This window comes from Topomyia yanbarensis, chromosome 3 (genome assembly GCF_030247195.1).
Source record: "Topomyia yanbarensis strain Yona2022 chromosome 3, ASM3024719v1, whole genome shotgun sequence".
Lineage (NCBI taxonomy): Eukaryota > Metazoa > Arthropoda > Insecta > Diptera > Culicidae > Topomyia > Topomyia yanbarensis.
In genome coordinates this window covers 28,042,387-28,067,711 of record NC_080672.1, presented here as the reverse complement: position 1 = coordinate 28,067,711, position 25,325 = coordinate 28,042,387, and the positions used below count along the sequence as shown (strand labels likewise).

Here is a 25,325-nt window from a genome sequence, read left to right as displayed (position 1 = left end):
GTATCATCCCGAAAATCGATTCCTTCAAAATTTTAATAAATAGTTTGAGTTGCGATGCATTTGCGTTATGTGAATCTCGGTTAACTTCCGATATAGATCTCAACTTTCACGACTTTAATATTATTCGCCTGGATCAAGACACCCCCTATGGACGAGCGCTTTTGGGAATTCCTTCTACAGAATTAATCTGCCCTCGATAACAGGTATTGGAGTTTTTGCTTGCCAAGTTGAAACCAAAGGCAAAGGTTTTTGCATAGCTTCCATATATACTCCCCCTAACACCGCGGTTGGGCACCGACGGCAAAAATAATTGCTGCGGTTAAATTGCACGTGGAAGGTAATCCCTGATCCCCACGGTACTGACCATCTGCCGATCGTAGTTTCAATCAATAACGGCTCAAGGCCATTGGAATCAATCAATATTTCTTATCACTTCACACTACATGTCGATTGGAAGAGCTATGCCGCCGCGATATCCGACAACATCGAATCTACTCAAGAACTTCCTCCGGAGAAAGACTACAGCTTTTTGGCTAGCTTGATTCTTAAATCAAGCTCAGATTAAGCTAGTACCCGGCGCGAACATACAAAAACGTCCTCCTAATCCGTAGTGATACAAAGAATGCTCAGATGTGTACGCAGAGAGGGCCGCCGCGTATAATACCTTCTGGAACGACGGGTTACACGCTAGCTATCGATAATACGCGACGTTAGAAACGCGATTGAAAGCCAAGAAACGTAGTTGCTGGCGCCGGTTCGTTGACGGACTAACGAGAGAAACATCGATGAGCACTTTTTGGGGCACGGCCCGGCGTATGCGAAACCGAAACTGTACTAACGGGAGCGTGGAATATTCAAACCGTTGGATATTTGATTTCGTCAAGAAGGTTTGTCCGAATTCTGCCCCGGTGCAGAAGATCTACCGCGCCGCGTTCACTCAGGATAACGCGAACGGAACACCGTTTTCAATGGTAGAGTTCTCACTCGCTATTCTATCATGTATTAATAAAGCTCCAGGGCCAGACAGAATCAAATCCAACTTGTTGAAGAATCGACAAAATACGCTTGTTGAACTTATTTAATAAGTTTCTTGAGGGTAACATTGTCCAACACGATTGGAACCAAGTGAAGGTCATCGCCATCCAAAAACCAGAAAAACCAGCCTCCGACCACAATTCGTATCGACCGATCGTAATGGTGTCCTGTATCCGTAAGTTGTTCGAAAAAATGATCCTATCCCGCGTACTGTCAGATACACAATTTTGTTTTCGTAAAGGTAAAGGGACGAACGATTGCCTTGCGTTGCTCTCAACTGAAATTCAAATGGCCTATGCTAGCAAAGAGCAGATTGCATCAGTGTTCCTAGATATTAAGGGGGCTTTTGATTTAGTTTCTACCAACATTCTTTCAGAGAACGATTTGTATGGAATGCGGATGCTTCTGCTTTCGATCTGCTGCAAACATACATTTGATCAAACTCGAAAGAATTCAGTATCGTTGTTTGCGTATCGCCTTGGGGTGCATGCAGTCGACCCATACAATGAGTTGCGAAGTCCTGTCGGGCGTTCTCCCGCTGAAGAATCGATTTTGGGAACTCAAATATTGATTGCTCATTCGATGCGATATTTTGAACCCGGTAGTGATCGAAAATTTCTAAAGGCTTGTCGAGCTCAATTCTCAGACCCGTTTCATGTCCCTGTACTTTGATTACATGGCGCAGAATATTAATCTTCTTACAATCCCAACAGTGTGCATTTCATAAATAGGGGAGAGTGATGACATTGGATCTTTGGGGATATATGATTCCCCTTCCATACAGCATAATCTAAACACAAAAAGTTATCACAATATAAAAAGAAAATGCCATATTTGGTAGTTTATGATGTTTAAAAGACAAATCAAATGAGTTACATTTGTTTGGTAAGAGTTGTATCATATTTTTGAAAATATCGGTTAAAATTCATCTCGAAGATCTTTTTACGATTTTTTTGAACGATTGTATGAGTTAGTCGAACTAATTATTTATGAATATATTTAACTACAATTACTTTATTTGGGCTTTTATCTAGAAAAACACGTTTTTCGAATAAATAGTTACACAATTTCCACAAAAAAAAATTCGTTCACCTCATACAACAGGTACCTTTGATCCCTGTAACACACACAATTCCGAAATGTATAGGAATAGAAAAAAACGCTTACATAAAGTACCTGACAGTATAAATGGAACTAAAATGTTTGTTTCGCAAACAAATTTCGATATACATTATTGAATGTTGGAAAAGGCAGTCAAACAGCACTGATTTACTGCAAGTATCAGACTTCACTTTCTACTGGTGTTAAAGCTTGTGCATCTAAAAAGGTAATCTTATTATTTATTTTGTCAGGCTAGGTAGTTAGCTTAACTTTTGTTTCTATTAGTCATAGTGTGTGTTTGTTTAGCCCTAGTAGGCAGGGGATCAAGTTACCACACGTTTTTACAAAAACTTCATTTTGACATGATTTTCAAAACTGTTCATATTACTGACTGGACATGGTATTTGGATTTACATATTATTCACAGCTCTTACAATTTGAATTACCTGCAAAATGACGATATTTGCAATCAAAATTTTTATTTCATGAAAAAGTTATGTGAAAAAAACAAAAGTGGGATCAAGTGTACCCACTCTCCCCTACTTCTGAATCTGCTTTTTTTTGACACATCCATGAAAGGCGAGAATGTGTCGACTGCTCTAAGATGTTTTATACTGACGAATCAAACTTCGAAGGGTCCACTGGCTTCGGTATTTTCAATCAAAAGTTCACCGCTTCCTACAAACTCATTGACCCTGCTTCAGTTTACACCGCAGAACTAGCTGCTATTCAGTATACTCTTGGAGTCATTGGCCCATTACTTCATAGTTTCGGATAGCCTCAATTCCATTGACGCTATTCGCTCGATGAAACATGAAAAGCACTCCTCGTATTTTTTGGGGAGCTAAGGTGGATGCCCTAGAAGGTGACGATCATGAAAGACCAATTTGCTTCAACGAATTTTTCAGTACAGTAGGATTCCGTTTTTGGCAACAATATTTTTTTTCAGTTGCCAAAACTGGAACCGTGTCAAAAATGGAACCTTATCTTAAAAGCTTTTATGTTCAATTTTGTGACATCACAAATGTCACAAGAACATTAATTATATAAGAATATGCGAAATGGAATGAAATAAATTATTGAGCATTTTTCAAAAGATTTACTATGAACAAAAATAATGTTGCCAAAAACGAAACTTTTTTGTTCCCAAAAATGGAGCATGCCAAAAACGGAACGTGCCAAAAACGGAATCTTACTGTATTACTCATCAGAGAACCCTGGAAAGTTGGAAAACTTCGTGGAGCAATGGTGAACTGTCCCGACGCATGGCAAACCATTACATGCTGGATGCACATTACGTGGATAGTAGTATCTATGCTTGTGGCAATGATATCGAGCACATTGTCTGGGCGTACACCGAGTACAGTTCCGCCAGGTCTCGGCTAATGGATACCCTCCGGGCCCGAGGAAGACCAACGTCCCGGTTCGAGATGTATTGACAAGCCGCGATCTCCTCTATATGTCCATCGTAACCTTTCAAAAACCATCAATATACAGATTTAACTGCCCTTTTTATTTCTCTTATCATTCTCAGAAGTACCCTCTTGCGCCTGTACTATACACCCACGATGGTTTGACGTTGAACTCGAAGTGTTTCTGATCCGCATCTGAGCCGTTCTTCCTGATGAAGGCCACCCGAGTCTGTAACCTATACCGTTGATCTTCCGATGCCTGAAACTGAAAGTCAATAATTTTCTCCCCTGTCATCTTTGTCCACCCTCCCTCCTCTGACTATTATACCCAGAAGTATCACACTCACTTGTAGTTCTCTTTAGAGAACATTCCATGCGAAGAATCCATCTCGAGATGAGTGGTTGTCCGGCTATATGAAGAGACAACAACAAACGCAAGTGGCCTGTTACACTGATGGTTTTCTGATGGAGGGATTTGCGGGTGCTGGTGTCTACTGTCATGGAATAAGATTGGAACAGTTTCATTCAATGGGTAGATACTGTATTGTATTCCAAGCAGAAATCATCGCGAATTCGTGTGGGGTACAATCGCCTCTTCAAAACAGCTTGCCCGGCAAAGTTAAAAACACTTTGCTCGAACAAATCACGGTCCACTTGACATTTACAATACTATCCATCGTTTTTCCCACGCTTGCAATTCTACTTCCTCCCTACTTCTCTTTTCCTTCTGATCAGGGAAATGATGAGAACAAACAGCAAAGCCCAAACTCCCGATAAATGTGTCATTTGAATCAATATATTATGGTTTCTGATTCCGAAAGGAAAAAACCCAATTGTGACACACGCTGATTCGCTCTTGGCCTGCATCCGCTCATGCCAACCATTGCTGCGGTTTGCAAACTTGATTCAAGCAAAATCTTTTCTGTCAAATGTGAGTCCAAAATGTCAGAATTTATTGCATTTTCCAAGCACAATCCCAGTATTCTAGTCAGGGCACTAACCGGACATTGCAAACATGGTTACTATTCAACGTGCTCAGTATTATTTGTGTACTCGTTGTGATTCTGAATGCGGAACATTATATCATTTGATATGTAACTGCCTTGCAGTTGCAGTAATACAATTGCGTATTTGAATTTTCGGTTTTCCATACATAGATGAACCTATGTACAAGGAGCTAAAGCTCAAGGAATATGGCATTTGTCCTTCCAGTATAATAAATACCTATAGGCTTTATCAGCAGGGTTCATTATACCTTTGATAGGGAACAATCCAGAATGTTAGTTTTTTTTCATTTTCTTATCTTTTTCTGTCATCTCCCTTTCCCTTCCGCCATAAAAGTGATGAAACGACATGGAAAGGCACAAATCTCCGAACAATATAGGGAACGTGCAAATCGAGCCAATATATTCTGATTCCTGATTCCTCACATTTACACAAATCCTCTCTCTCTCTCTGTCTCATTACTCTCATATGTACACGCGCATGCACGAAAATTCAATGGGAAATTGCACACTGATGCAGACGAATGTATACACGCGAAGTTGTATACACACTAGCACACACGTCACGCGATCAAACATATTGCATATAAACACTCGTGCTGTTCGCCATAAAACTACAAATCTGGTAACATTCAACATCTAAACCGTTTCTAGCGTAGTTAAAATTGTTTGAAAATGAACTAACTTCCTCCTTTAGTCCAATTTTTGAAGTTATGTGGGTTTTTATGCAGATTTTCGAAGTTATTCGATTTCGTGTGGTGCTACACAAGCATGATGAAAGCTAGTCGCAAGCCTTGCAATATAATAATACTTTCCTATCTATCGAAGTAGTTTCTTAACTGATTCTGGTATCCGAATAATGGCAGTGTTAAGCAAAATTAAAATCTTTTGCCGTGTATACCTGAGATAAGTTCTCATAGTCGTCGGGGTGCACTGCGTATGGTATATAAACTCACAGTCCTTTGTGCGCCGCCATATAGAAATAGGAACAGGTGCATATGAAGCAAACAGCCGTTCTGTTCTTTTTTTTTGCTCGGTTAATAGCCGTTATGCGTTTCACGAGCGGCACCCTACACGACAGGGATAGGCCGTGAAACTCATGAATGAATATTGCCTGTAGAGAGTCGCAGTCTCAGAACGGCAAATGCCGCTCGCCAATCAGTCAGTGTTGTTTGTGTATATCTAGTTTGTTTATATAGATATACATACTGGCCAGATAAAAATAAAGCAACAGGGCCGACCGAACGAGAATGAACAAGAAAGTTTAGTTTTTGTGCCAATATTGCCTTGTTTTGACCACCTTCGCGGTACAACTCCGCTTCCTTTTCCCCATGGCAGGTCTCCCGGCGGCGGCGGCGGCGGTCTCTTTGCGGGTCTGGCGTGGGATGTCGCGTTTAGGTTAATAAAAATCAAAAGCAGCGGGAAAATAACCTTAAGGGACACCCGACAAATTCCGCTTTTCATGACGTTAATCGAATTTAATTGAGTTTTCAATAAATGAGGCTTGGGATTAAAAATATTTCTCGGTTTGCGCCTGTCTTCTTTATTTAGAAATTCCACAAATTCGCGGCAAAAACATTACCGTCGATGGGGATGCACCCAACTGAGGAGAGAGATTTTTTTTTTCTTTCAGTAGTGGTTCGGTGCGGATTCCTTATTTTTATGTGGCGCGTGGGAAGCTGACAAGGAGCGTTTCAATGGGAGGGGAAAGGGGGGAAAATTTATTTATAGGAAGTGGCAAAATTGTGTGAAATGCGATTTTTTCATCAACACCGCAGAAAAACAAGCCGGCAGATTTAGGCGGTGAACTATCTCTTCTAAATCGTTGCGTTACTTTCTTAATTTACGCGGTGTGAGAATATACCATAATATACCAACTTGAGCACAGAGACTTGCGACAATGTAACCATTTTCCGACGGGTTTGTGGTGTCGCCACGAAGCGAAGGTGCGCTCTGATTTGCCGTGAATGGACGCCAGATTTACAGTGCGCGAATCGCGCAAATCGCACTCGCTGCCATTCACAGCACGTGTGTGCGCATTTCCACCACCGAGACGGAATTTTGCCCTATGTTCTTAATTGGATTAAGACGAGACTTGCCGGTCGATAAAAGCAACGACCAACGAATACATTTCTTTTTCTGCCTGATGTAAAACTTCTTTAGTATGACAGTAGCGGTTTCACAACAGTTGACAACATTGCGATTTGGATAACAACACCAAGGTTTGCAGTGAAACGGCGATATCTTGAACATACTTATCAAATGTAAATACCACCAGTCGGTATAGCCCAGGCTGATTCCAGGAATTTCGCCGAGGTCGCTAACTGTAGCGCAGTGTTATCGCATTTAGTTCTCGTTTGATGTCACTGTTTAATCACGTTTTTTCGAAGTCGGACATATGATGTTGGCTAACGTCACTGCTGCTGCCGCTGCTATCACTGATCATTGTCCCAGAAGGCTGCTCGATGTTACCAGTCTGAATGGTGTTTTTGATTTATCTTTTCTGGGAAATCGTGAGGATTTTTGATTGATTAGGGAAAAGTATCGGTTGCATCGAATTATCGGTCTGTTTTCAGTGTTGTTTACTGAGCATGGTTACTCCACTATTTATATCGATTTTTGGAAAAGCGAGCTTACATGGCCTTTTGTGAATAGAGGCGAACCTCCGGGAAATCTTGAGGTATCAATGCCAGATTTATTTCACCTTCTTTTGGTGTGTTTGTAACGAATAAGGTGTCAGCGGGTCTTATTGACCCGGATTTCAAACTCAGTTTTAAGACTCATTTTTCAGTCAAATCTATATGTACTTGCACTTAAATTTTTTGCTAGAGTTTTAATTTTAAGTTTTTGTTAAATATGACCGATTTTGATCAGCTTTAGTGGGAATCGATGCCGAATAAGGTAATGTTTGAACTACACAGATATATGCAACACCGACATCACAAATCACAGATTTATTGACAGAATAACAATAATTGACACATACAAAAAAGGAAAGGAGAATGTACATATCAATTTTGTACATGGTACGACTAATGTTGGATGTTCAGGGTTACGGATCCGATGCCGATTCCGGCATCAACAGTATATCTCATAGGACTGAACAAGCGACAATGTGGTCAATCAATGAAACTGATTCCAAAATTTTGTAATATTTCTGATAGCTTATATAAAATCCCATCTAAAACGATATCGATACTTAAATATTGACCCGGAATGCTACGTGGCAATCTTATCTTCCGGAAGAACCAGAACATCCGTATAACTTAATTGATCAATCTAGTCCTGTATAGCTCTTAAGTTTTTTTCGAAAACTCTTAATTATTAGTGGGTGATGGACCGTATTGGTCACATATTGACCATCCGGAAAATACAGAACATCCGCTGAACTGATCAATTCTTCAAGTTGGTCTCAGAATCAGATGTTTTATTGGCCAATATCATGACTTTTCCTGATTGGTCAGAAGAACACTGTAATACCAATTGGGTTCATGTATCGGCCACAAGCACAAATAGGCACAACGAGACTTTTACAAACACTTTGAAAATACCAAAGAGTTCTAGAACAAACTTTATTAATAGCCCAGCTTTGTTGCTATTCTGGATGATCCAGAAAGTTATGACAAGGTCAATATGGTTCAAAGTCAAGTCACTAGTGAGTATCCCAATACTTCAAGAAAACTTCAAACAAATTTTCCAGGGATATTTCGGGCCGTCGAGAGTCGCATCGCGCCACAAGGCTGGTATTACTGATGGGACCTTCTAAACCTTACTGTTTGAATCTTGATTAGAGGACTTGTATGCACAAACCAGAGTCGGAAAATGTTTTTTTCATTTGCCAAAATCAGGCGAAACTGACGAAAGAACGAAGCTTCTTTCCATACCACTAGCACTTTGCGAAATCGAAAATGAGACAACGGGCTAGGACAAAGCAAGCATGTAGCAGAGCGTTTTCATTATTCTCTCCACACGTTCGTTTTCGCTTTGAGATTCAGAATGATATTGGTACATTCGATATTGAACTTACTGCTGGGGAAACGAACATACACTAGCAATGATATTTATTTGTCGATGCTCGATTCTGTAGATTTGCGAGCTAATGATGGTATTGTGAGACGGAAGCCTGATCAGTGTGCATATTTCTCATTTTAACTATGTTCTAGTTGTATTATTAGATGCACATTGCATTAATTTCATTTAATGAATGAGAATCGCAATCAGTAAGAGCATGCATCAAAACGAAATTGAAATTTCGGATTGTCACAGGAAAACGAAAGTCGCTGCTGCTGCTACTCGTTTTCGTAGAATCGAGAGAGGAGGGGACATCGCCTTTATTGTTTTATTTTTTCATGCATTTAGCGACGAAAGAGGCAAGGAAAGGACGAAGATGAATTCTCTGAATTTCGTCGTTCATTGAATACGTATGAGAATTTTAGGCTCTGGCACAAACTGTGTAAGATCTGTTGCTGTTGATTATATATTATATAGTGCATCTACAGAAATGAACGAATACAAGAAACAAAAACCCGTGACTGGAATATTAACACAGTAGTGATCGATTTCAAAGGCTTTCCTACCCGTCCAACCGAGGTTAAGCATCTGTTGGTGCTGATAGGTAAAGTGTGACCACCAGATTATATTGGCTTATATGGCGCGTTCCCCGTATGTAGTCGGGGATTTGTGCCTTGCCGTGTCTTTTCATCATTTCCTGAGCGGAAGGAAAGGAGAAGGAGGAGGAGGAAGGAAGTAGAATTGGAAGAGTGGAAAAAAATAACGGAACAAAAACAAAAAACAAACAGTTGACAAGTTAAACTCACAAGTAGTTCAACTCGCCTGCGAGAAAGCCTATAGCTCTTTACCACATTGGATAAGAAACGCTAGTATGTCTCTGAGTTTCAGTCGTCCAAACATGGTGTTGTCTATGTAAGGACAGCCGAAAACTTAAATCGCAATTGCGCTACTGCTGGGCAGTTACATATCATATGATATGAAGTTCCGTAGTCGGATTCACAAAGATCATATGAAAAAGACTCAGCGTGCTGAATAGTTACCATGTGACAATTGAGTTTGCAGTGGCCGGTTAAAGCTCTGGTCAGCATGCAGTAGTGGAGCTTCGAAAAATGTAAGAGATTTTTCGAAGTCACTGGGCGCGGTTGTTCTAGAACCGCCTTTGTTTGGGGACACGTTTGTAGATTTCTCCAATAATTGCGGTGCTCGGGCGAAGCCCAGGACCATATGTTTTCTCTTATCCAATTTGTCGAAATTGGCAGGAAGGGCTCAGGACCAACGAAGTCCATCGCTGCACCTTCCCTGGCCAATTCGTCAGACCTTTTATTTCCATGTAATAGCGGAATGTCCGGGCACCCAGATAAGGTAGATAATGTTGAAAATGCTTAGTTCTTCGATTTGGGTTCGGCACGCGATTACTATCGCGTGATTTATCTGAGCCAAGGACCTTGATTGCAACCTGACTATCGGAGCAGAAGTTTATAACTTTGCCGGACAAACTCAGTCGACACATAATCACAGCTATTTCTGCTTGGAATATAGTACAGTATCTACCTTGTGAGTGAGATTGCTCCAATCTCATTTCACGACAGTAGAAACCAGCATCAGCACGTCCCTCCATCAGAGAACCGTCAGTGTAACAGACCACTTGCGTTTGTTGTTGTCTTTCCATATAGCCAGACAACCGCTCCTCTCGAGAGGGACTCTTCACATGGAATGTCATGTAAGGAAAATTACATGTGGGTATGATATCGCTGGGAGCAAGAATATCTTCACCCCATGTAACCATTTGTGACCACAATCGCGTATGACTGGTAGCAAGATCAACATGGTTACTGTTCCAAAGCCCAGTAACATGCAGTCTGTATGCACATGATAGTGCTTCTTGTTTGAGGTGTATGTGGAATGGTTTGATATTTAGAAGTGCCTCAAGAGCAGCAGTCGGAGTCGTGGTGAAAGCACCAATCAACGCCATTCTTTGCAGATGGTTAGCTTTGACTGGACTGTCACCACCTCTCCCCTTTGCCACCACACAAGGCATCCGTATGACAGTATTGGAGGTACGATTGTCGTGTAAATCCAATAGATGTATTTAGGTTTGAGACCCCAGGTCTTTCCAGAAGTTCGTCTGCACTGCCCGAAGGCCATGCGCGCTTTCTTGACTCTGAACTCAATGTGAGCAGACCAATTCAGTTTGGAATCCAATATGACTCCAACGTATTTGACTTGATCTGCACACATTAGCTCAGAATCAAAGAACTGCAAGGGACGAACCCCAGTTTATTATTCGCTTCTTCGTGAAAAGAACCATTGAAGTTTTGCTTGGGTTAACTGATAGTTTAACTTGTCGACACCACTGTTCGATAGCTCTTAATGCCTGTTGCATTAAGTCAAAGATTGTTCCGATGCAAAATCCAGTAATTAGTATTTGGTAATCATCAGCCAACCCGTAGGTTGGAAATCCAAGCTCATTGAGTTTCTTCAACAAGCCGCCAGCTACCAAGTTCCATAACAAAGGTGATAGAACGCCGCCCTGAGGACAACCGCAAATACTCAACTTCCGTATCTCAGCCTGTCTAACCTGCCATGGAATCGTACACAGAAAAAAATCCGTTTATAAATTCATGAACAAAAGGTCACGATTTCGTGAACTGAATGATTTACGAAAACTATGACCAAGTTCCTGAAATTATGAGTAATAAACCTCGAATTCATGAAACTATTTGTATTTACAAAAAAAATTGTGCGTCCGAATATATACATGGCGTTACATTAGAATGTATGGTTAGGGTACTGTTATTGTTCCCTGGACATGTGATTCTAGTTCATGATTTGGGAATGCACAGCCAACAGTCAAATGTAGTTCATGATTTCGAGAGCTTATTCGCGATTCGTGTGATTTCTCATCACGTTATTGTGCTATCTTATTCAGACTAGCGGGATTAATATTTATGATTTCATGATCTTAGTCGCGATTTTTGTAAATTCTATTCACGTTATCGTGATATTTTAGTTATAAGTAGAGTGATTCATGTTCATGATTTCAGGATCTTAGTTACGGTTTTAGATATTTTTGTCACGAGTTGTGTGATTTGTGTTCATGATTTCAGGATCTTAGTCACGATTTTCGCAATTTCTGTTAATGTTATCGTAATGTTTTATTTTAAAACTTACTTCCAAGTTTGACACGAAGAGTAATATGACTAATGTTCACGATATCAGCAGTTTTATCATAGTATTCGTAAATTCTCTTTGCCGAATTGTGATCTATTATTTTTTGGTTCCTATCGATTTTTTTATTCGGAAGAACGTGACAATATGAACTGGATCATAAAAATATGACTGATTCGCGGTATCTTGTTATGTGAATATCACGCGCACTATTTGGGATTCTCAGCGTAGTTTTCGTTTTCTATCCAGACATCATCATGAACCCTATCAAACGAATAATGATGTTCGAGATCCTAATAGTTTTTTTTATATCTTATGCTCATGTCTATTGTTGGGGTCGCTAACAGCTGGGCATTTCATAAAACAGTGCATCAAATAAAAATGATTCCACGAATAATTTTCCAAATTTTGTGAGAGTTCACGGGAAAATTTCATGATGTTACATGAAATTGTAAATGATTAGCGGTATCTTCTAAATATCACCAGCACGCAAAATAGATTATAAATCATGTACTAGGCATCATGAACCAATTCACGAATACATGAATAATATTTTATGGTTTCGTGAACAATTTAACAAAAATGAACGTGAGTTGTGACTTACCCTAGTAACCAATAAGCATTATAACGTAGCCTAATATCTGCTTTAGATCCACATATCGTCGCTGTTGTGCTATCTTATGACAAGCGCCATTTAGCACATTTCGAGAAAAACGATTTTTAAAGTTTGAGATTGAATATCTTGAAACTTATAAATGGTATAAACATTCCAAAGAAGACAATTAATGCTTCTATCTATTCTTCATCAATCTCTCAAATATTACGAAGATCGCTTGACTATGTTGCAAGTTTTTACTATGAATGTAAACAAAAGTCGCACTCACACGTGTCATAGGCGTGTATTGATGACAAAATTTGTATAACGTGTCATAATCGTGCATGAAAAATTTTCCATAGAAAAAAATCATCAATTTTTAACTTTTATTCATATCTTTGCGTTCATATGGGTTATAAACAATCGGTGAAATGCATTTTGAAGGGAATGAGTCAAGGCATCTAGAAAAAATAGTTATTTTTAGTTACAGTGTTGCCAAATATCCTTTATTTCCAATTTAAAACTAAAACTGTGTTTTTCTCACAACTCGTGTAATTTTCTTTTGAAAATGTTTATGTCATTGTGTTCCTCAGACATTTTCACGCATAAAAACATCTAAAACTTCAATATAACTTGAGCAAATCCCTAGATACAGTGATTTTAAGCAAAAAACTCACAATTTCTCATGACGTTTCTCGCAATATCTAAGTAACCAAGTAGAATTTCAAAATTCTGAAAACGCCACTTTGTAGAGATTTTTCAAACAAGTAATGTGGCATATCTAACTCAGTTTACCCCAAAATGGCGTTTGTCATAAGATAGCACAACAGCGACGATATAAAGCTGTCCTAAAAAGCCATGAAGCCCTAAATACTTATATAATGCTGATATTATGCCAGAAAAGGCGAAATATAGTGCTATTACTGTGCAGAGATTGACAGCTCGTTTCTGCAGTACTAATGCTATTATATAGCAAAAGCGTTCAAATGTCAAATTTGAAAGCCTTATATTGGCACTACTAATGCTATTAAAAAGTTTCAGTTGGTGGTCATTGGCCGCCATGGTTTTAAAACCATTTCTTATGTTTCCTTTCGGTATGATAAGCAAAAAGGAAAAAAAAAATAAAATTAAATATTCTGTTTAAAACCGTAATTGACTTTGTTCTAATGCATTGTAATGAATATCCTTAATGGGTTTTCGTTCTCACATGATATGAATGTTTACGAAAATTACCTTTAGTAAGTCTCGAACTGAGGTACCTTGCCTCGTCCTTCACGGTAAGTGCGCTGCGTTTGCTTCATGGACTATATTGCATATGTTCGATTGAAATGAAATATGCCGAATATAATCTTCAAGAAGAGTTGCATACTAAATAAACCCACAGCATTACAATAGCAATATATCAGCTTTTTATTTGCTCTATAATGGCATTAAATGCACTTGTAAAGCTTACATGCTTTAAAGATCCTTGAAGCATGTACGCGTTATATCAGCTTTATATACGCATATAGAGCAAGCTATAATGCTATATGTCGGCTGTGCAGTTATGCATTATTGATGCTAATATAGAGCTTTATTGCGTTGTTAATGCTGTAATGAAGTTTCAATGCAACATTAGTGCAAATGTATAGCCAATGTAGTGCAATGGCTTAATGCTTATGGTTACTTGGGTATATTAAGTATTATGAACCAGTTCACAAACACATGAATTATATTTCATGATTTCGTGAACTGTTTCACGAGCACGGATATTGGATCGTATCATATATTAGGAATCATGAACCAGTTCGCGAATACATGAATAATATTTGATGATTTTGTGAACTATTTCACGAGCATGGATATTGGATTTTACCTAATATTTTAGAGATCATGAATTAGTTCACGTTAGTAATTGATTGGATTCATGAATAAAAGTTCGAATTTCGTGAAATAGTTAACGAGAACATATCCAGAATATTTTGATTTTATGAACTAAGGCTCCTATATCTATGAAAATCATCATGTCAATCTTTGCTTTTATGAATAATGTGCATAAAGTTGTGAACTTTATGAACATTATTCTATCATAAATTGAACATAACTATAAAACACATGTTTTTTGTTAATGGTCCTGTTTTCATAACGTAAAAACGTGATTGTTCCAGGATTCATGGCACTTTTTTAACGATTGTGGGAACAATTTTTTTTCGTGTAGTTTGCATAAATGACAAAGGCACAATTGCACCACTAGGTGGACTAAAACAGGTTTTTTTCTTTATTCGGCATGTTATGATTCCTTTTATTTGTATATCTCTACTATACGCTAACTATACTCATATAGGTACAGAAGCTCGTGGCCTTCACGATAACATAAACCTGGTCACAAACGCGACCATGCAATTGCAGTAATCCACACATACTTACGCCCGCGATTTCGCCAACATGAAAACACCCCGGTAGTTAGGTAAACGCAGCCCCTTTAAATTTCCAAACGCGGTCTCAAACATTAACCCACCACTCGCAAGATCATAAAATGGTTACGTCCGGAAGTCTTTCCTCGGTTCTAGCAGTCTAGACTAATGCCTTCAGTTGAACCAATAAAAAAGTGAATACTTAACAACACGGTTCATGACCTGGAACTCTAGTAATATGGGGAAACGGACTCTCTTCTACCATCTGAGCCATACACTTAAAATTAAGCATCACGGTCCGCACGCGATCATTCAAGAATATACGCTACACGATTATAAAATCGAAATAAAACACGCGCAGTCACATACACGTGACAAACACGTTAGTACATATACAAATGCTTGAGTCCTTCATGACCATCCACGGCACCTACTCCCGCGATCTCGTACACATGATAACGTCCCGGTGATAAAGTGAATGTCTCAGTTCCTATAAATTTTCAAACGCGGTCTCAAGCGTGAACCTAAAAACTCCCGCGCTCACACGATCATGAATCGGTCGGCGCCGGAAGTTTCTATCCTTGGTATCAGCGGACTAGGTCCATGGACCAATTAAAACAAAGCTCTCATATCCACTGGACACAACGTTACATGACGTCATGACCGGGGACTCTAGTAATATGAGGTAACTTACTCCTTGTCAGAATGTGAATTGTGCACCGAAAATTATCAGAATGAAGGTCCGCATGACCATCCAAGAATGCACGCGTATATAGGAATGGCTACACGGTTACAAAGTCCAGTTTTGTACACGCGAAGTCACATGAACGCGAACACACATTGCACACACGTTAACATACGAACGCTTAAAGCCTTCGCGATTAACAACGTACACCTATGTTCGCGATCGCGCAAAATTAATAACACTCCGGTAATAAGGAGAACGTTTTAGCACTTACGAAGTTTCAAACGCTATCTCAAACGCGAACCTACAAACGTCCGTTTTCGCGCGCTCATGAATCGGTCTCGTCCGGAAACCAGTACTCTCTGTCCTAATAACTTAGGTCCATAAATTCATGCTCATATACACTAGACAACACGTTCCATGGCGACATCACCGGGAACTCTAGTGATATGGGAGATCTCACTCTCTTTTAGCATCTTAGCCGTACACCAAAAATGAAGTAATAGATTCACGGTCCGCGCGCGATTATCCATGAACACACGTGAATTTGCGAAAGACACACGGTTATAAAATAGACATACAAGCGCACACGCGATAGAATACGTTAACGTACAAATGCTCGAGTCCTTCGCGATGATACACGCGATCGCGAAGTCTCTACATCCGTACATACCCGAACCGTACAATGAATATCACATTCAGAATCACGTGCCGCTGCAATTGGCCTAAAGCAGTGTTTTAGTGGGCAACATTGCCTGTCTAGTCAGCAATTGTAGTGTGTGTATTTCTCACGGAGAGCCCTTCCGAGAACCTAGCTCTACAGCTCAAGTAGGACAACTCTCGAAAAAAAATGTGATTGACCCCATAAAACCCTGAGAATTTTGGAAGGACCTTTTTAGGTTTTCACGGAGAAAAAATACATTGAGCTTAAGATGCTCATCTTGCCCCGTATTCTACCTTATGTAGTTATTGCTTGCCTAAAAAATAAATTTAACATACAATAGTGTATAATGTACAGTCCACGAATAACGACTGAAAATTGCAATGGCCCCCAGCGGAACATCGTCCAACCGTGAGGGTAATAAAAATGTTCACTTACAGGTGGGTGGTATTCCCCAGTGCAGACATGCTAACATACCTATACCGCACCATGTAGCGAACCGTCTGGTTCTGATGGTCGTACGCTTAACTTCAGAATTGATTTATACTTTCTTCCACCCATCATCGTCGTCAACGGAGTTATTTTCGACGTCGCAGTTTGTGAACTTTGCAATATGTACCCGCGCAATTACGATTCCTGCTATGATGAGATACATTCCACCGAACTACTAAACAAAACTGCTGCTGCTTCCTCGGACAACGCGTGCGGTCAGAGTTTCAAGCAACAACAGTTCTCGCTTGCTCGTGTACAAAACCTATAGAAAGCCATCATCATCATAAAAACGACACGCAGAGAAATGCCGCCCGTGAAAATAAGGTGGCAATACATAAAGGCACGGTTGTCGTTGCGGTTGTTTATTTCTTTTCCTCCTGGCACCAGTAAGCGCTGAATGCGTTCGAATGGCCTCCCACTCCTTAATCTCACCACTCGTTCACATATTTTTGCCGGTGATTTGCTTATAAATAAATAGAATTTAATGGACATAATTATTTTTAGTGTCAACGGTATCTCTGAGGAATTTGAAATATTGTTTTCTTCCTGCACAGCTGGCCAGAGGACGGTCCGCTACGATACGACTTCAATTTAATTCGTCTTTCCTGATAGGATTTGATTTGGTTCAACTGTTGAACTCGTGCCGATTAGCAGGTTGATGCATTTGTTCATTGATTAGGGCATTGTGGCTGATTGTGTCCATTGGGAAATCGCTGACTCGACTGCATGTTTATAGTTAAACCACAGACAAACAAACAACCAAAATACTTTCAGTTTTAACCGTTACTTTCTTCAATAACCAACTACTAATTTGATTTTTTTCTCTGTTTGTGTTTCTTCCAGCTGAATACACAATTCCGTAGTTTATCGATCCGATTCGACACACGGAGCAAGGCCTAAGGAGGATGGCCGATTATGGCGACTAATCCTTCCAAGAAGCCGCCAGAATATGACACGCCCACCGAATCCAGTGGTTTTAACTACTACAGTAGCAGCAACAACATCAACAGCAGCAGTGGTAACATCGTCCTGAACAAGCGGCGTTCAACTTGTTCCTGTTCGAACATTGCTATTATGCAACTGTTTCACGAGATGAAGCAAAAATTTCCAACTGTTCCGGACCATGTGGTATCGGATCTGGTTACGGCAAACTGTCACAATCGTCCAGCCTGTATTGATAGTTTGGAGAAGGCAGTGCTGGGTACGCCCTCTGCCGTTCAGGCTTATCCGTCGCAATCGATACACAGCACCACGCTAAAGCGACGTATCAACGAACGGAAGCTAAGCAAGTTGGAGAACAGTTTCAGCACGGGAAGCAGCGGCAGCAGCAGTCGGGAGAACAGTGTTGATAAGGTGTCTACTAGGAATGGAGAAAACATCAACGGTGCCATCAATTCCGAATTCGTGAACAATAATAACAGGCTGAATAAAAACGCAACCGCAAACAGCGCTGATGATATACCACGTGACAGTGGTAGTGCCAATAATGCTGATAACAACCAAACGACGTCGGTTTTTGATAACAATAATAATCGAGTAGCGCTGAGCAGACCCAATACGCTCGCGTTTAGTGGACCTAGACCGACGCGAGCGGCACCGTTGCCGCCCATTAGTTCTACCATCACCGCCAGCCCGGAACTGGGTGAAACCGTAAACGTTCAACTAAACGTGACCGTGTCACCGGTAACGAGCCGAAGTCCGATTGGTCACCGACACACATCCACGTTACAGCTCCAACCGGAGCCACCGTACTCACGCGAACTAGCTCAGGCATCCAGCAGTTTTAACTTGCCGGGTCCCGTTACACCCGGCGCGAACAGTCGGAGTTCGACATCGGTGAATTTAACCCTGCGGCAACCGACTGACCGCCCGCAGTCGCCCATCCACATTCACGCTAGTCCCCTCAAGTATACGGCCAAAGGCTTCAACGCTCAGTCCGGCATTCAAAGCAAGCTGGAAATAACCTTCCGCGACGGGTTCGGTTCGATAAGTGCCATGAGGACGCACGTCCCCGGGTATGATGCGGGCCCGACAACGACCGGCGTTTCCTGTGATACCAGTAGCAGTAGTAATTTACCGTACGGCGGGCAACCGCTGCAGGAGAACCCGTACCGCGATCCGCTGTACGTACCGACGGCGGGTGTTCAGTCGGCGGGCTTTAATGAGAGTGATGGACTTAGTAGGCAACAGCTGTATCAGAATTATCGGACAGGTTAGTACTGCTGATATGATATCTAACGAACGGTGCTGTATGGTTGTAGTGGTTGTGTGGGTGAACTATATTATAGGATTTTTAAGTGCGTAGTTTGCTGTTTAACGGTGTGGGAATTCGTGAAGTAGTTCTTTTAGTCACGGTTCAACCAACTCGGGGCGTGTATTTATAAGGACAGTTAAACTTTTCAAACAGAAGATTAACGGGAAGCATTTTGCCCATCCACATATATTTTTACGGGTGTGATTTTATCTTTCTACAAATACCGGGTGACACAGACCTTTTCGCTATCCAGAAGTACCATGTCATGCCTCCGCGGATCGATTTTATCGCACAAGGTTTATTAATGGTCCTCTTTTGAAGTCTAACCGTACTTCAGGAACGATACAGGTGTTTTCCAGACGGTGTTTGAAGCACTTCAGGATTATCCGTTCAAGAAGTTTGCAGAATGCATGACAACAGTTTTATTGGTCGAAATTACGCCTAAAAAGTAATTGCACCTACGTGTTTTAAACTGGATGTAAAGTTTCCAGCTGAATATAATCAAAAAGACAAAGAAGAGATTTTTTTTTACAACACGAAATTTAGAATATTACCTTGACCACAAGACTTTTTAGAATTGATCTAACGAATAATCTTCAATACGGATGGTGCAAGTAAAGATCAGTCAAGTGTCAAGTGCCTCGTCGCTTTAACAGTTTCCGGATCGGCCAGCATCTAGTTGGTGTGTGTCAGTGCGAATTTTGTTATTAGTTGTTAGATGAGGTAGCGATGACACTATCTACGTGGCGCAGGGGTGTACTCGGTTTGATCGTTATTGAAGGATTTTGGATATTCTTAAAGTGTGTCCCAACCATTGTTTGAATTTGCCGAATCATGACGCCCTTGCGGATAAGTCCTTGCTTCCTGGATCTCATAACATTCTGAAACTCAATAGAAGCGTTCACTTAAGATTTGTTGTTCATGGTTCTGACAATTTGGTCTAGAAGTTCTAGTTTAAAGATAAGTTTGTTATGCACCTACAACAAATTGTTTCAGTAGACAAGTTCCAATGTGAACGAACGCTTGCGACCTTCCGTACTGTGGAAGAAATGTCCACTCCAAAAATCCACTTTGTTATGGGATTGTATGCTCTATAGATCTTCAATTGGCGAGGGACTAAAAGTGTGAAGTATTTTCAACATTAAGAGCCATAGTACTCAATGAAGAGCAAGGATGTGAAGGAAGAAATTGTAGAAAAGCGTGTAATATGGTCATATAAGCAAGCTTAGAGTTTCTCGACAATTTAACCCTTTGTCTTCTACCGCAGGAGTCAGGATCTTTTGACTTTTTTTATCGAATGCGCATCATCTGAGTCTACGGCATGCCCGAACAATCGTAAAGTAACTTAGTACTTTATGCTGTCGGAACCGACAAAAAAGTTAAGTCACGGAGAGCTTCCAGCATTTTGTGACCTACTCTTAGTCTATAATAAAAAAGGAAAAACTATTGAAGATCACATCACATCGACGATAGAGCAGTGAGTATACATAAGCAACCAGAAGTTCGGCTAATACTTAAAAAGTACACTTTAAAGTTCACATAAAGTTCTTAGCGAACTTTCAAGCTGCTTAAGCTTTAATGGAACTTGAAAGTTGCTTAAGCCCCTATTAGAACAAAAAACATATTGCAAAATTACTTAAAACGAAAAGCTTATGCAGCTCCCTTATGCGAACTTTTGGTTGCTTGGGTACGGCCAAGACCCCTCCCCTCGGGTGATGCTAAACATTTAAAATACTACACAAACTATTACTTTTGTACAGGAAAAATACGCAATGTTCGTCTGAGTAGAATGATAGCTGATCTTTCTTGCTATCAACCAATAAGTGACCTTTGATTAAATAGGGACCTCCAAACAGTTGGAACAAACACTATTTTTTATGGGATGGGGTGCATTGATGCTGGGTCTGTGGCCTTCGACTGGTATGATCCATTCTGGTTGATACTTCATGACTGGTTGGTGGAAGTGTGTTCCTACAAAGAAGTGAATTGATCAATATGCTTAAGGGTATAGGCAGGTCCTGCTAATCTTAGGTTTGATGTTTGGTCAGGAAAGGGTTGCAGGACTGGCGCATTAGAAAATATTGATTATTTCAGTCGACTGGTCACTTTTGTACTAGGAAATGACGATTTTCTTCCTCAAATCGTTGTGATTTGTTGTACTAGAATGTCCAGTGGTTCAAATGGGCATTAGATTGGATTGTTCAGGGGATTCGTTGTTCCAAGGAGCAGGGGTGAATATCTCTCACGTATCTAACGGGTGGCAACTAAAAGTTTGTATTTTTTCTCGGCATAACAACAAACGAGATCAGAGAGAAATGAGAGTGTCTCTTCTCTCTAGCATTTTTTGTTTTGTTTATGCTTGCTCAGTTTTGATCAAGATGCTGTCAAAACAAGTAGCATTGCATTTCCGGTCTAGCTGAACCACTTCGTCGCTGGTTCGAGTTGTTTTGACGCTGAAACACATGAAATCAGCGGCGGATTCAGGACGGTCCGAGGGGTTAATTGGCTCAATTAGCATTAGCTCAATGTTGTCTTTCAGAAAACTTATTTTGTCATGCGGGGGTATGTGTGTGAAGAGGATGAATAATCCACAACCGAACCAACCGCCCCCCCCCCCACTCTATCTTGGTATGCCTACTAGCTGAAAATGAGCTAGCGCTGTCCTGTTAAAATATAGAAAACTTATATAAGTCAAGAAAAAAGATTGGCCAGGGTTGCGTTGACGATTTTCAGACTGAGTGCATAACCTTTCTATATGAGAAAGCCAAAACATGTAACGTAACGTAATTTATTAATGGTCCGTAACTCTCGCGGATTAAAAATTTCCAGAATTCCAAAGTTTTTATTGGTTTATGCTTGGCATTATGTTTTAAGCAGAGCGATACCTATATAAAATATTTTTTTCCTTTTTTGCTCTGAAGAACAGCTCATGTTGAAAATAATGCCTTATTTCACATTATTTGATATTACTTATCCAATGAATACATGTGCTAAGAGATTATGTTTTATTTTAAGCGTGTGCTTCTATTTTTAGTATTCTTAAATCGATACACCTTTGAAATTATGAATTGCTTGTTAATTATTTTCGAGGTGCTAATGCGTTCGTACCTAAACGTGCTGCTACAGTCTTGATGAAATCACGAAATTAACAATTACAATCTACTCGGCAAATTTTTAACAGTTTTGCATCGATGACTAATGACTTATCGATGTATCGTCAAACTGTAAAGTTAGATATGAAATACTGGCGACAAAAAACCCGGTTGTCGTTGATGCATCATCGAAAGTGACATACTCTTGCTAGCAAATTTCCTATGATTCTTCTGATTGTTTGATTTAAGCAATAAAGGGGCACTAAGAAATCAATACATTAGACTAAAAAAATGGAGTGCACGCTGTTTCCACGCTTGACTAGGGGTTTGCACAGGAACACAAATTGTCTCTCCGTGTTTTTGGAGTGTGCGTCAATCCGGTGCTAGCTTAGTCCGCTAACTAAGTTAGTGTCGGATTCTGATGAGACGAAGTCAAAACGCAAATTCCATAACTAATGTAGGTCCCAGGAGCCGACATCCACCGATTGATCGACAAAAAAATGATGGAACATTTCGCGAATTACTGGCGAACCATCAGAAGACATTGTCGCAAAGTTAACCAACCATTGGAAAATGGACCGGCAGAGAATCCCGCCTTGAACAACGTGTACTCTCCTGCCTTAGAACCGGGTACACTAAAATAACCCACGCCCACCTCCTGACCGGCGGGAATCTACTGACATGTCATACCTCCAGACTTACAGTTGAACACCTACTAAACGAATGCCGCGAGCTGGAGGAGCTCCACCGATCCCATGACAGCGATTCGATTGAAGACGCTCTGTCAAATGACCCAGCCCGAGAGGAAGTTCTTCTCAACTTTCCGAAGGACATCGACCTATTTCAACAGATCTGAAAGTTGTATCACCACATCGACGATCTTCTACCGAGCTCCAGCAGGGCACCATTTTCCTTGAAACATACCCGTTGTTCACTTTCCTTTTTTACAGCATGGGAGACTCTTTCTGGAGTTCCATTAATGGAAGTTCTACCGACCGAGGTTTGAATGACGAACACAAAAAACAATATCAATGTCATGTTTTGTAAAATCAGTGTAACCATTTCGCAAAATTAGGTGAATGACCCTCAGGGTTAAAGCCTTTTACAATAAATAACAACATCAACAACATAATTTTCGACGTCATTAGTAACAGGAATCAAGAATAAGAATATATTGGCTTGATTGTCACGTTCCCCATGTTATTCGAAGATTTATGTCTTGTCACGTTGTCTCATTACTTTCCTGATGGGAAGCGAAAAGGAAGGTGAAAGAAAAAAGGTAGAGAAATGGAAAATGACAACAATACAATCACAACACAAAACAATAATGAACCCTACTGATAAAGCCTATAGCTCTTTAGCACACAGGGTTAGGAGCAGTAGCATAACCTTGAGTTTTAGCTCCCTGTACGTAGGTTCACCTATGCATGGAGAATCAAAAATTGTGCAATTGTGCTTTGCAAAATACACCATATTCTGTAATATTTTCGGGTTCACATCCAGCAGAAAAGTTTTTGTTTTAACACGAGTTTGCAAGCTACGCCAATGGTTGGCATGCTCGGATGTCGCCCAAGAGCGAATTGTGTGCCTTGTCCAACTTTTCAACAGTGGTGGTTCTGGACAGACGAAGTCAGTCGCAGCGCCAACTCTAGCCAAATCGTCCGCCCATTCATTTCCAATAATACCGGAATGACCGAGTACCTATAGAAGGTAGATAGCATTTGAAATGCTAAGTTCTTCAATTTGAGTTCGACATGCGATTACTAATAACGATCTTGAATCTGCGGAACTAAGTGCTTTTAAGGCAACCTGACTGTTAACGCAAAAATAGATTCTTTTACCTCCGATTCCCTGTTGAGGTTCCATTTGTACGCCACACAGAATCGCGAAGATTTCTGCTTGGAATACGGTACAGTACCTACCAAGTGAACGAGGTTAGTCTTATTTCACGACAATAGACACCAGCAGCGGCTTGGCCCTCGAACCAAAAACCGTCAGTGTAACAAACTACGTATTCTTCAAGTTGTCGTTTCTTCCAGCCAGACAGCCATTTCTCGCGAGGAGGACTCCTCATATTAAAAGTTTTTAAAGGAAAACTACATGTGAGTGTTAGGTCATCGGGAGCAAGTTTATACTTATCCCAAGTAACCATTTGAGGTCAAAGTCTTGCGTGGCTACATTGGCCGAAGGCCATGCCAGCTTTCATGATTCTGCAATCGATGTGAGCTGACCAATTTAGTTTTGAGTCAAGAATTACCGCAACGTATGTAATTTGATCTTCGACAACAATTTCAGAGTGAAAGACCTGAAACGGATGAGCTCCGGTTGTAATCCTTCGTTGCGTGAAAAACACCGTTGATGTTTTATAAGGATTAACTGATAGTCCAACGTACAGACACCATAGCTCAACAACGCATAATGCTTGAGCTGCATCAAATCAAAAAGTGTGTTGATGCAAATTCCGGTGATCATTATATGATAATCGTCGACGAAACCATATTTCGGAAACCCAAGCTCATAAAGTTTCCTCAACAAACCATCAGTGATAAGATTCCATAAAAGTGGTAGCAGCACTTGAGGGCATACGCAGACACTCAGTTTCTTTATCTTTACTTGACTTATCGATGACCACAGATGTCGGTTACTAAGCATTGCGTGTATCCAGTTCGCGACGTGTAAAGATACTCGATGACCTCGTGCTCTCCGAAAAAATTCGAAAGACAAGTTATCAAAAGTACCTTCAATATCAAGAAAAACTCCGAGGCATGATTGCTTTTGCAAAAAAGCTTTTTTTAATGTTGTAGACAACATTATGTAACAGGATGGTAGTAGACTTCCCCCGCTGATATGCATGTTGCATTGCATGCAGCGGGCTCTCGCCCATAAATAGTAGTCGATTAAACGTTCCACTGATTTGAGTAGGAGAGAGGTCAGACTGATCGGCCTAAAGCTCTTTGCGTCCTCAAAATTACATGTATCCTGTTGCAAGACTATCGAATCGTAAAACAGTAATCAAACCTTAGATCTTGGACAATAAGTTAACCGTCAAAGGATGCGATCGCTGAAATTATGCGGCATTTCTGTATATCTAGTCTTTAGAACAACTACCAAACAAACCTAACCCGATTAATTTTCCCACAGAGGTGGCGATAACTCATCAGCTGGACCAGAAAAATCGCCTCAGCGACGAGGTAGACCGATACCGGCAGCAGCTGGAGTCGATTCGGCGGGAAATTCGTGTGCTTCAGCTACCACTCTCCCAAAGTGAGGCAGCAATACTTAACCAAGAGGTAGAACAGCTTGCACATGAAGTTGACGGTATGCAAAACGATATCGACTCGGCAGAACTGCTGGGTCCCAATCAACCCCTTCCGGTGGCTGTGACGGACGGCCTTAGTGCACTCAGTATCGAAGGTATTGCC

The 25,325-nt window shown here is 40.6% G+C and overlaps 1 protein-coding gene across 8 annotated transcripts in view; it reads left to right on the top strand.

Annotated features, from left to right (window-relative positions):
- The window catches only part of LOC131693515 (TGF-beta-activated kinase 1 and MAP3K7-binding protein 2), a 71,790-nt gene that overhangs the window by 33,515 nt on the left and 12,950 nt on the right, over positions 1-25,325 (top strand). For 7 of the 8 annotated variants that reach the window (XR_009306262.1, XR_009306263.1, XM_058981412.1 and 4 more), the window contains 2 exons: positions 17,401-18,769; positions 25,045-25,317. Coding sequence is in view for 6 of the 8 variants with exons in the window: in XM_058981412.1 (XP_058837395.1) it covers positions 17,473-18,769; positions 25,045-25,317 (1,570 nt within the window). In the remaining 2 variants the exon portion in view is untranslated. The remainder of the gene's footprint in view (positions 1-17,400; positions 18,770-25,044; positions 25,318-25,325) is intronic. The other variant, XM_058981409.1, reaches the window with a different exon arrangement.